This window comes from Nanorana parkeri, unplaced genomic scaffold (genome assembly GCF_000935625.1).
Source record: "Nanorana parkeri isolate BGI_ZX_2015 unplaced genomic scaffold, ASM93562v1 scaffold891, whole genome shotgun sequence".
Taxonomy (NCBI): Eukaryota; Metazoa; Chordata; class Amphibia; order Anura; family Dicroglossidae; genus Nanorana; species Nanorana parkeri.
The window spans coordinates 239,472-253,333 of NW_017307159.1; the positions used below are offsets into that span (position 1 = coordinate 239,472).

The 13,862-nt window shown below is 44.8% G+C and overlaps 1 protein-coding gene across 1 annotated transcript in view; it reads left to right on the forward strand.

Moving 5' to 3' along the window:
• Positions 1 to 633, forward strand: part of TEKT4 (tektin 4) — a 33,672-nt gene extending 33,039 nt beyond the window's left edge. Inside the window, exon 6 of the mRNA XM_018565841.1 lies at positions 393 to 633. Within this exon, the coding sequence (XP_018421343.1) occupies positions 393 to 606 (214 nt within the window). The 3' untranslated portion in view covers positions 607 to 633. The remainder of the gene's footprint in view (positions 1 to 392) is intronic.
• Positions 634 to 13,862: the final 13,229 nt, after the last annotated feature.

Below are 13,862 nucleotides of genomic sequence, written 5' to 3' on the forward strand. Positions count from 1 at the left end.
CCCACTACCACCAGGTCTTGTTTTCTGTCCCTGAAGGAACAGTATACACATCATTAGAATAGAACACTAATATTAAGCATAAGCATATGTAATAAAATGTGCCCATGTGTGTTAAATCTGATTGTATTGAATGATGGAACCATGTGTGGGCATTATTTGATGATTTTCACTGACTATCAATAGCATAGTTATGATTGTAAGTTGAATTTAATTGAAGATACATCATCATGGGTGTTTCCACAAAGTTATAGAAAAGTGATTTTGGATTTTACTATGGGAAAATGATGGAAAACAGAGCTGAGACTGGAATTGACTGGGACAGACCTGTTGCTTATATTCCCTTATGACATCTCATACTATGTACATCAATCTTCATTTCTGTCTTGATTCAGGCTGGTGAGTGAAGTGGGAGAGCTAACGGAGTCTGTAGAGTTCCTCAAGCAGAAGCTGGAGGAGGCGGAGCAGTGTCTCCGCAACTTGGAGGACACCAGGATGTCTCTGGAGAAGGATATCGCTAACAAAGCCAACACTCTGTTTATTGACCGGGAGAAATGCATGGCCCACCGCACTCGCTACCCCAACGTGGTGAAACTCTCCGGCTTCTAGTAGAGGGAACTGAAAAAGTTAGAGAAATAGATTGCATCATTTTGTTGCTGGTGTTTTGAGCTGATGTGCATAAACTCTTTAGAAATCTGCTGTTTGTTATTCAGCGTTAAGTAAAGGTTAAGTTAATCAACATCCTGAAACCTAGCCTGTGTGTCATGTTCATTGTCAAAATCCAAAGGTTGATCATAGGATGGCATGGTCCCATTCCTGGCATTGCGGTTTGACCTATTATGCACATGCCCTTCATTGGGTACTGCTGCCCTTGCACTGAGCAATGATAGGCAGCTGATGTTGGCTGGAGTGGATGTAGACAGGAAGTACTCGAAGGAGGCTGAAGGAGATCAGCAGCACCAAGGTGCTACAAAGGATAATAAAAATTGAAAACAGTATTTTACGGGGAAAAATAAATGGCTTAGCAAAAGAAAAGTCATACAGTTAGCATTTAAATCTAAGTAAATTACACCCGCAACCCCTAAAACGTATCTTTGAACGTTAAATAGACATTTGCTTACATCACCCCAAGTGCAGGTCCGTACAGGTGCGGGTGTCCCAGCTCAGACAGGATCCATCCCATCAGCGTACGGCCACATAGTCCCATAGAGAAGGACAGGGGCTGCGTACTAATCACACGCAGCACCTGTCCTTCCCGGGAACTGCCCGATACGGCCGTGCACGCAGCACGGAGCTGTACGGGCCGGCCGTTTCTCGTGTCAGTGAGGCCTTACTGGGGACCAAATGATTTCTATGCAGCACACGCCTTCGTTCCTGTGTCAAAAATCATGTGTATAGAAACCAAAACACAGAAACAAGAGCTGCGGAATGAAATCATCTACTGATTCACCTTAGCTGAGCCTCTCCTGCTTGACCTCTGCCTACCAAGTGTGGGCAGGTTTCTTTTTAAAGCATGCACTTTAAAAATCCTGGTGTGCTCTTTTAAATGTAACGTCACACACAGAAAGAAGAAAAGCTGGTCGCACCCCAGAGTCCACTGGGATAATTGATTGAAGCTTGTACCACATCATTGATGTCCCCCTCAAGGTCCACCTCCTTTGATGCATTACACCCACTTACGAGCTTAGACATAGAAATCTATGACTAAGCCTGTGATTGGGTGAAACGCATCCAGGTGGACCTTTGGTGGGACATCAGTGATATGGTACAAGCTTCAGTAAACTATCCCAGCAAAATGTGCTCCACCCACTGATGCGTTTCATCCAATCACAGGCTTAGTGATAGATCTCTATGACTAAGCCCGTAACTGGGTGAAATGCATCAGTGGGGGTGGACCTTTGGCAGGACATCAGTGATGTGGTACAAGCTTCAATAAACTATCCCAGTGTGTGGTTTTGTTTGTATGGGCTCATGTTGGAGCAAGGACGTGCTCCTATTCGTTTCCTGAGCCGTGGAGGAGCGGTGCTTCTTTTGTGTGTTCACCTTTCACACACAGAGGCTAAAGTCTGCATAAAGGATAACAATAAAACTTCCGGGTCACAAAGAGTCAAGCAAGGATAACAGGAGCACAGGAACAGGAGATAGCTGACAACAATCCAGCAACATGGTGGTGCTGTGATCGAGCTTATATAGGGGAAGTGATAGCTGTGATGAGTCACTTCCTGCGCGCCACTTTGGCGCTTTTCCGTGTTGGAGGTCAATAGCGTCTGCGCATGCGTGGAACAGCGCGGTCCTGAACAGTACAAGAACGCGCGCTTGGCGCATGAGCGGTCAGCGGGGATTCCTTACAGCGGGTCTTCTTTCCACTGGTATCCATAATCAGGAAGCAAAGGCTACGCGTTTAGCCACCTGCTAATAATAAGGATAATTCCAGAAGTGAAACAGTTACAAGTGTGCGGAGAGCTTTGGGGAGCTTCTGCGGGTTCACAGTGCAATCACTAAACTAACGCCATACTTAGTATAGCAATCAATATGAGTAAATGATGTCGCAAAAAGAACAAACACTTAAAGGAGAACTATGAGGTGAGTGATTTCCACTCACCTCATAGTTCTAGCCGACCTGTGACAATGAGGCTGTCACAGGTCGGCTCAGTAGATCGTGAGGTGAGGGAACACATACCGGCGTTCGCTCACCTCTCGATCCTGTCACGGCTCTCTGCTGTGACAGGGGAGGGGCTAGATTCCACCCTCCCCGCTCCGATCCGCCAGCGCTGACTGGTGGATCGGACGGCGGAGGGGGCTGGTACAGCAGGCTCTGCCTCTAGATAGGCAGAGCCAGCTGTCAGTCACGCAGCTGGGCGAATCCCGGCACAATTGTCGGGATCCGCTGCGGCGCCTCAGTAAACCGCGAGCAGCAGCTCGCGGTGTACTGCGGCGTCTCAGTATACTGTGAGCTACAGCTCGCGGGATACTGAGCTTAGGGTGACGGGAGGACGCTAGTTTGTGTCCTCCCGTTACCTTAAGGAGAACTATGGGGAAAAGACTTAACCCCATAGTTCTCCTTAAAGCCTTCTGACCAGAAGGACTGCATTCATGGAGGCACAAAACATAGTTGGTCATAAATGCTTAAAGTAGATGTAATCCCAATCACTAAACGTGTGTATAAGCTCTACCGTGAATGTAATGTCATTTCAAAAGCCATTTTTAATATTTTAAAAATCTGCAAGTCTTTTATTAAAACCATACCTGATGATCCACCACGAGGGTACTTTTTCAGGAACTTACTCTTGTAGGGTGACAACAAACATTATGTTCCTGTATTCCATTTGTTCTCTTGTGTTGTCACCCTAGCTTATGATGGGGACTACAACCGTCTATTTCAACACACATTAGGTAGACATGACCCACTGTTGTCACTATCAGGAAACCCCTCCTGAGAAATGGCATGCAGCCATCGCTGATGGTACAGGAACTGGATGATGCAGGAGATCTTCAGCAGGTACTTCCTTTTATAGGGGGACAATGAGCGTTCTTTTCCTGTATTCCATTTGTTCTCCTGTGTTGTCACCCTGGCTTCTGAAGGGGACTACAACTTGCTATTTCAACACACATTAGATAGACGCGGCCCACTGTTGTCACCATCAGGAAGCCCCATGCCATGCAGCCATCGTTGATGAGACAAGAAGTGGATGACGCAGGAGATCTTCAGCATTGAGATGCAACAAAGAATATAAAGGGGCAAAAAGGAAAAATATTTTAAAAAAAGGAAACACATTTGAAGGCGAAAACTGAAATACCAATCAGGGTTCACATTGTCTTTAATATTGCCTTTTAGGATCATTTTAATAGTATACAGTGTTCCTTTAATCCAGAAAGAACATTTCCTTGGCAATCACATTCTTTTCCTGCTTGCAGCCCAAAGTTAGAACTTGAGGGTTGCATAGGAATAAGGTTCTCGCATACAGCTCGCTTTTGCTCCCGCAGCCTTAGTAAATTTCTGTTTGTCACGACAACTCCAGAGGACAATGCATCACTGTCACCTCTGTGTCAGACTCAAGGTAAAATCTGTTAACAAGAGAGTACATAAATGATGTTCCTCTCAAGTTTAGAGGCAAACAAAAGCTGGAATATTGAAGCTGAAAAAACATTTCTGACTATTATTATAGATGTAGAAACTGTTCTATATAGTAATACAGATCACAAGGTTTAGATTTCAATATCCACTTCTTAAAGGAGTTTCTGATCTATTCAAGCAGACCTAGACTCAAAAATCAAAGCCGGCACCTTCTCCCGCTCTTTAGTTGATTTCTGGCTCCCTTCGGTTTACTTGCACCACTTTGAACAAAGTTTCATCACAACTGGGGGGGAGGGGGGTTTAGACGCCGACTCATAACACATTTTTTTTTTTTAAGTTGTATTCAATTTTTTATACCACAAAAGTGTGAAATATACATAGAGAAGTAAAATATGCGACTAACATCGGTCCTTCTATTCTGCAAAGGTACCTCCATTAGTCACTATTATATCTTATTGATTTCATATATCTGGCACACATAATACAATTTTTAGGACACATAAGTTGCCACCATTGCTCCAAAGTGTATTCAGTGTGGGGGATTTATCAAAACTGGAACAGACAAAATCTGGAGCAGCTGTGCATGGCAACCAATCAGCATCTCTCTTTCATTTTCAAATCTTAAAGTGACATTAAAGGATTTTTTTCCCTCCCCCCAATGTTAGTGTAGGGACTTACCTTAAATGATGCCTCTTAATCCAATCATCATCTTACTGTCGTTTTCAGCTGTCCCTCCAGCGCTGGTGCAGGTCTCTGATCCAGCGCGGACTCCTCTGTCTTCCTCTTCTCTGTGTGGGTGCACGCTGCTTCGTATACTTGCCTTGTGCCTCTCCTCATCTCCTAGCCAAACATCTGAACTGCGCATGCGCCTGCCCCAAGATCTTTTGGGGCCTCCCAATAAATTTTCAGATGTTGGGAGGGGAGCGCGCGGTGGAGACACAGGTAAGTATTAACCCTTTGCAAAAGTTTTTTTTGTTTGTTTTAAATCATTTTGCATATATCTACTGCTTGCTAGCAGTAGATATATGCAAAAACAAATGAGGATTTAATAAGTCTTTAAGACAGAAAGACCCACAGACAAACAACTGAAGACAGCTGTAAAGGCCTGGCAACCCATCACAATTGAGGAAACCCAATGTTTGGTGATGTCCATGCATGCCGGACTTCAAGCAGTCATCGCCTGCAAATTAATTCTTGATAAAGTATTAAATAATGAACATTTTATTGATGATTGTGTTAGTTTGTCCAATTACATTTGAGCCCCTGGAATAAGGGGACTATGGATGAAAATGGTTGAAATTCCTAAACGTTTCAGAGGATATTTTTGTTCAACCCTTTGAATTAAAGATGAATCTGCACTAGCTGCATCTCGGCCGTTTCATTTCCAATTCAATTGTGGTGGCTGACAGAGCCAGAATTATGAAAACTCTGTCAGTGTCCAATTATTTCCAGACCTATCTGTATATATATATACCCGTGATCATTTATATAGTCACCTTCAGTGGTCCCGTGTAGCAGCAGTTTCTCCCAGCCGCTATTATCCGTTACGCCTATTTGCCCTACTGACACTGCAAGTTACATAAAGGTAAGTAAAGTACGCTGAGAATCTCCGGGGGACTCATTTATCAAACCCATCCGAGTCTCACTAAATCCAGGACTTTGCAATTTGTAACAAAGCATAACTTGTCTTGTTTCACCCTCGGCACGCCTAATACCATAAATCAGCGCACAACACATTATATTTAATGCTTTCATACCCTCCTCGGGCATTTTGACTTGTTGGTAAAAGCGGTGACACAAATCCTGCAAAATCCTGTTTCATAGATGGAGATTCTCGTTCCTGGTTTGTGCTGAGGATGGGGATTTCAGAAAACGTATATTTACATATTTACTGCTGTGTCGCTGTGTGCGTTACCCTGAGCCAATGGATGCTAATTGGCGTGAACTCGCTGACATCGCGATTTCCGTGTCTTCTCTGAAGTTCAAAAAAATACCCTATTTATCCGCCTAACCGCCCGCAGCTTTTCAGACCCTTTAGGTCTCTTTCACCATTTTGCATCTAAGTACATCAAATGAAACCCTCGGATGCCACCGTAAGATCCAGACCATCAATGAGACCGTTGCTGGGGAAGTCGATAGCACGTATCTGTCCGCTTTTAAACAGCGCATTCTTAAAAGTTTTCTAAGCACTAAGTTTGCCAAGTACTGACACTATTCCCCAAGATAAAACACATTTCAATTTACAGCATTTATATAATAATATACTCCATCGTGCTCAACTCGTCCTCGTACTAGGCAGTGTACTACATGCGCAACACCACTCCACTGTCTTCACTGTGATGTACATTAAATACTCCACACATCCCCATTTTGCTTATTGATCTGAACATTATATACTCTTAACTACCTCATTCTGGACACTGTGATGTGCATTATACACTCCACTCCTCCCCAAATAGTATAGTGAGGTGTACACAAAATATACTCTTAGCTGCTTCCTTCTGTACACTATGATGTACATTATATACTAGACATGTGCAGGGCAAAAAAATTTGTTTTAGATGAAACAAATGAAAACATTTTCATTCGTTTCTGTTTCGTCAAAGGAAACTAATTTTAATGCTGTTTTGGATTCGGAGGCAACGAGCCCCCGAATCCAAAACCGCACAAAGAAACTGCAGATCGAGAGGCGGCCGTGGTGTTCTGCGCATGCGTGCCGCCAATTTGAACTATATCTTGGTATACGCGAAGATGGCGGCACTCGAACATGATGGCGGCGGAACCCATTTTGGATATACTCCAAAATGGCGGCGTGCATACGCAGAACATGCTGGTGGCCGATATGGCCACCGCTCGTTCTGCGGATGAGGTCACCCAACGCCGCGCATGCGTTGCCTCATGTGACGTCATGCACTCTGCCTCCAAGATGGCGGCAGGCATGCGCAGAACGCGCCGGTGTCCATATTGGTCAAAATGTCCACAAATGTTTGGCCATACAGCGTATAATAGGCAATGGAGTAGGACTATTAAGCAATCCTATTACTTTGCAATGTATTGGCAGAGAACCATTTAAAAAGCCAAGATTTCAATGAATAAATAAGCATCCCATCCATCATTCAAATACAGTATGCTTTTTAGGACATTGCTATTAGTAATCTAGGAACAGTTCCAGGGCCAAGCCCTCAATACCTGGGCCTCTTCCTGGAGATCAGAGAGAGATCCTATAAGTATTCAGTATGCATCATTCCACCTTGGAATGCGTTTCCAGTGATTGGTATGGATTTACGCCCTCAGTAACATAATAATCACACGAGCTCAAGCACAGGTGCATGAGGAGCTTCAATCAAGTGGCAGCAGAATACACACAGATTATGAGTTGAGGTAAGAGCCGACATCAGGATTATCACCGAAGAAACATCAGGCATACCAACCATCCAAAATCCACTTGAAAGGCATTCTGCATTAAGCATACAAAGAGCTCTGAGCTAACACTGCTCAGGAAAACTGAATCGGTTTGCTTCCAGTGTGTCCAAAGCCATCCGTAATCCACAATTTCCATGTCACAGGATTTGTGTGTTAATTCTTGGGAAAAGATGACTGCACAATAAACTAACTCCCTATCATCATACATGTTACATGCAATTATTAGTATCACCTACACATTCTTCCAAGTCATAAAATCATTACTCAATGCCAGACTCCCCACCCTCTTGCAGTACAAAGATGAGCCTCTAATTGCAAGCAATGTTCAAGATCTGGAACAGCTCTTGTTTTTAGCAATCTGTCTATGGCCAAACTAAGTGTCAAAGACAGATGGCACTTAGCTTGACCATAGACAACCAACCTGAGACCCTGATCTGGATCTCTTGATTTTTGGAAATGTAGCTCACTCAACATCAATGGCAGCCGGTTGGGTTGGATGACAAAAGAGGTACACTTGCCTCCTCCTCCCTCTGGCTGTTGCTATTCTGCTTGGGAAGAGCAACCTCTGCCAGTACTGGCCACCAACCTGTCCCCTGGTGCCACTGCACACACAGGAAAGAACAAAATGTTGGTGAATTGATGCATTAATATAGGGAAGCAGCGATACCGGCATTTTGGTATCGAGTACCAATATTTTTTTCCGGTACTTACCAATACCGAAAGTCCCATTAAGGAAGCCATTTGGTGTGTAATGACTCGCCACCTGGCTTCCTGATTAGCTGGGAAGCCGGGCGGCGTGTAAAGACCAGCCACCCGGCTTCCCGATTAGCAGGGAAGCCGTCTCCATGCTCCCTCGTCACCTGGTGACGAGGGAGCAATGAGCCGGCTTTCTGGCCAATCAGAAAGCCGGGCGCCGTGTAATAACGTGTTGCCCAGCTTCCTGATTGATCGAGAAGCTGGCGAATCCGGAAGCCAGGCAACGAGTCACTACACGGCGCCCGGCTTACTGATTGGCCAGGAAGCCGGCTCCATGCTCCCTCATCATCAGGTGATGGGGGGGGGCATGAAGCCGGCTTTCTGGCCAATCAGAAATCCGGGGGCGTGTAATGTCATGCTGCCCGGCTTCCTGATTGGCCGGGAAGCCGGCTCCATGTTCCCTCGTCACAAGGGACGAGGGAGCATTGAGCTGGCTTCCCGGCCAATCAGTAAGCCAAGCAGCGTGTAATGACTTGCTGACCGGCTTCCTGATGCCGGAAGTATCGTGCTAGGCATTGGAACATTTGGACGAGTACGAGTACTCGCCCAAATACTCGGCATCAGCACCGATACCAATACTAGTAACGGTGCATCCCTAATTTAAACCAAGGCTCTATAACTGGACTGATGGCAGAGAAGGGAATTCATAGGAAAATATAGTCCCAGAGGTAGCCACCGCACTCTATTTGTAAGGTATATGTCTGGGTGCACATCCACGAAAATCCCCATACAAATGCAAAGTAGATACAGAGGCACTCGCGGGTTTTGAAGTGGAGATAAGTCAAAACATCAGCATTTTATTGTCAACATTTTGATGGAGCTCAGTGTCCTGAGACTGAGCTCCATCGAAATGTTGACAATGAAATGCTGATGCCTTGACTTGTCTCCGCTGCATGACCTGTGAGTGCTTCTATATCTACTTTGGATTTGTAGGAAAATTGCACTTTGGGACTAGGCCTTGCTTCTGCATCATCTCCCCACTCTGTCTGACATCCTGTTCAGCTCCTCATAATCAGTGACGTCACTGGTTGCCATGAGCTGAGCAGGACACTGGCCAGAGCATCCCAGGTTGCTAAGAGCTGGGTGGGGAGATGTGCATGGCCCTTACTGAAAACATTGTGCAGCAAAGCGGCCATGACACTCTGCCTGCCAACCCCCCTGTGTGACCCAAGGAGATGCCGCCTGAGGCAACAGCTCAGGCTGCCTCATTACAGGGACGGTCCTGGGTACAAGGTACAAATTGCTGGAATAACTATGACACTGGCTGCAATTTATTTTTTGCTTAGCATAAGAGAAACGGCAATAAAGAGCGATTTTGTTTGCTACATTTCAGTGCTACAATTACATTTATGTAACACAGCTCTTAATGGATCATGAAGACTGTAATTGAGCAATTCTTCTCTAGCTAGAATGGGATTAAAGTCACAAGCTGTCATGAAAACTCTTCACCAGTAGTGGGCTCCCCTGGCTTAAAACTCTTGATTACTGCAAATGAATAAAATCCTAGGAATGTCTGCGGTCCTTTATACAGTATTGTGATTTTTTTCCTGGTAATTAACTCAGAGATGTGTTCTTACCTTCTACCTAAGTCAGACTTTTCACTATTAGATACTTCTTGGCAGTTCCTGGAAGTGTAAAATGTCAGATTGCGGTGCTTTTGAGCCTGTAATAAGCGACTATTAGCCTACGTGTGCGTACAAACACACAATGAGAGCCATCTGCTTAATTATTAATCATTTCATATGCTAATCTGTCCTATTATACCAGGAAGCAGAGATTCTTTTTTTCATGTTTTCACACATTAGATTACAGCTGTTAACATTCCGTGTTGAGAATAATATGCATAAAGTGACAGCGACCCTCCACAATGCCGGCAAGGTAAGGCAGGTGAAGGGTAAAATGGGACGCTAATCCTAATTTAGGTTCCAATATGAACATAGTTGCTGATATTTTAAACGATTAGAAGGGACACAAAAGAGTTTTGGGGAAAAAATGAATATCTTTACATTTAAAGGTGCAGTTTCATTGACTCATATTTTGCTTTGCCTGGTTCCTCCCCTCCCGCCTTATCAACATGCAGATTTTTTTGAAGCCCGTGGACGTGCATCTAAACAAACTTCCCCCTATGAACAAAAAAAGTGAACCGTGAAATCACAGCACACAAAAACGTGCACAAGGGTGCAAGGTCCTTCCAAAGAAGGGACCTACTTCCCGACCCCCTGGGGCGCAAGGCTCCTGACAGGGGTTAAGACTGTTGGCCCACCAACCCGAAGATAAAATAAAAAAGTGAAGTACATAGCTTCCTAAAAACATCACAGCACCCTGACTCAGTACTTCTCTTAAGAGCCCTCAGCCCTGATGCAAGCAGTGAGATGGTTTTTGACATCAGTTATGCAAATATCAAAATGCCTTGATGGGTGTCAGTCCAGAGAAGTGCATTGTTTTGGCAGGCTGCATTTGCATGCAGACCACCCAAGGTGATGCTGAGCCTCCGTGATTGAAAGAAGTGAAATCCAATAAATGAAAGAGGTGAAAGGGGCGGGCCAGGGACAGTCAGTCTTAGTATATTTTCTTTTCAGGTTGAAAGTAATGTAATACCACATTATGGCCACTAGATGGAGCTGAGGGGCATAGGAAATTATTACTTATGGCCATAACTAGTGTGGCATCAGAATAACTCGATGAGTGGATGTCAATCTGGAGCAATGGGCACTTCTAGATGGAATGCAATTGTATGCAGACCACCCTAGTTAACACCTACATCTAATGCTGAGCCTCCATGAAGGGGGCAGGCCAGAGATAGTCAAGCTGAGGAGGAAAGGGCTAGACAGTACTGGATGTCCACCAGCTAGGCAGGCTCTATCTGACTTTCCGCAGCTTCTAATGCACATTGTGAGAAGCTCACAATGTGCAGTGATATCAGAGGAAGCCATTTCAGTCCAGGAGAGGAGCCGGAACTGTGCAAGACTGAAGGGAAGGCCGGAGTTCAGCTTGAATGGCCCTTGGTGTCACACCTTTCCCTTATGCTTAAGTATGTTTTAAACAAAATGGGGCCAAAATCTTAAGAGGGGGCACCATGTGTCAAAATTCTGTACTGTGAGACAGAGGACGGGGTCTCAAAAGACCAATGGACCTAAAACAGATATAAAAATCGAGGTTTGTAACACGTACGGTCAGTGTTAATTGGAAGTTCTTGTTAAACTCACTCCTATTATCAAAGTGTATCTAAACCCAAAGCCAGAAATGTAATGTCGCAGCTTCCCAGTCATAAGTTTCAGAGGCTTTATTCCTTTATTTTCACCTGGGGATCCTGCGAATAAGAAATTTCCCATCTTAGGGTGAAAACGCTCATGTCAATGTATGAAGGGATCCATAATTACAGTCTGAATGGCTGTAAAGTCTAATACCCTGGTGTATATTGCTTTTCTAGGGTCCTATTCTGAATTATTCACTTGAATGAGCAGCAACAGCTCTGCCATCCATATCTTGCTCAAGTCTCATCTTTCAAGGCTTCTCTTTATGGGTTCTCTTCATATGTGACTGGGCGTTCAAGTCTGGATGGGCTCTTCTGTGCTACAGGTATCCATCCCAATGTAATTGGTCATGGAATACTTAGTGGGAGAAACATAGGGACCTTCCAGTGGCACAATAAGGTCCAAAGGTGGTGGGAAACCATAGAGGGAACACATGTGGTCGACCTAGACAAAGAGCTTATTTCAAGTGGGCTGCAGTTTTTGGTAGAGTGTGATCCTGGAGACCAAGAAGTCCTGTGTGAGATTCTGACATAGAGGAAACACCATACCTCCCAAATCCCACTTTTCTCCTCAGTTGTCCTTTTTTTGTCTGATGTGCAGATATCTATGAATAGGTTCTATTTAATTACCAAAAGTGTTATTCTGTGGAAAAGTAATGGTGGGGGAAAGAAACAATTCTCGGTTTGGCAATGTTCCGCTGGGAAACCTTGGATCCTGCCATTCATGTGGATGTCACTGTGACAGGTGCCACCTACCTAAACGTTGTTGCTGACCAAGTACACCCCTTCATGGAAACGGTATTCCCTGATGACAGCGGCCAATGCACTGTGTCACACTGGAAACATGGTTCAAGAATATTTTGAGGAGCACAACAACAAGTTTGAGGTGCTAACTTGGCCTCCAAATTCCTCCAAAGTCCGATCTATGGAGGCCCCACCTCGTAACTTACAGGACTTGAAAGATCTGTTACTGATGGATTGGTGCCAGATACCACAGCATACCTTCAGAGGTCTAGTGGAGTCCATCCCTCGATGGGTCAGGGCTGTTTTGGCGGCAAAAGAGGGACCTACTCAATATCAGATGGGTGGTCATAATGTTAAGACTGATTGGTGTATACCTCCATTACTGACCTTAGATCAGTCGGAAACCTCCTATGCTGGAAACCGTCCACCTATGGACTTGATAGTAGACTCCACTAGATCTCACAACAGTTTCTTCATAGGGGGGCCTATAGCGAAAAGTTGCCGTTGCAATACATTGCGCTCATCGGCTACAGTCAGTGGAGGTGTTCATCTGCTGATCTAAAGTATGCAGTGGGCTATGTTTATGGGATGAGGGAGGCATTGGCCCCAACTTACATGAGTAAGAGGTTATCCTTTTAGAAAGGTACAAAGAAGCCCAGGAGAAGAGTTTATGGAGCCGGTCATGTCGGAGGGTCAGCTGTCTTTTCTCCCGCCTTACTAATAACACCACCATCCCCTGTACTTGTCGGCCGGTACCAAATCCTCTCCCTCCAGAGAAGGCTTTCACAATTACACCTCTTTTGATGACAGGTTCTCTTTGAGAAAAATGACTGGTTCCTAACTGAAGAAATTGATTGCTACAGTTTATTAGTTATAAGCAGCAAAGCGCTGGGATTCATTCGCTGCCAATTCGTTGTTTCATAATGTAATTAGTGTAAAGAACAAGACAGGGCAGCGGGAGCATTATCCAGGAGTGCGGTCAGAAAATCCATCCGAATGATTACAATGCAGGCCAGTGATGGATGGATTGTAACACATTGTGGCTGACCCGGATTAAATATGCTAATCCATACCTGCCCATTGGCTGCACTGCCCTCCCCCTGCCCATTTAGTAAATAAGAAACGGTTCATCATCGCGGTAAGCAGTACATGAGTCTGTGCGGACAATGATTTAACCATAAAAAGGTCCTCTTTGTATTGCTGACAGAAGGGGCGTTGTCTATGTGTCGGCGCCAGAGGGGCCAAGGATTTTTTGTATCATAGCATATTATAGAGAAGCTATCAATTATATATTTATTGTGCTCTAGATATACACAGGAATGTGATCTGCTTATAGGAAATCGGTGCTGAGCAAGTAAACAGCCAATGCTGACCTCTGCTTCTGAGAATACTAAGTCCTTGGCTGTCATTCTAATCTGCGGGCTTCAATACTCTTTGACTGCGAGCAAGGACGGGAAGGTTTACCAACTTTAATCCACCCCCCAAATCTGCCACCATACCAAACCCCCAAGTGCCCCAATTTACCTTGTACAGTTGGAGTGCCTGCTAGGCTTTGTCACGTCGCCTAATCTCCTGCCCATCAGTGCAGGTATAGTCCCAGGGGCATGGGACAAG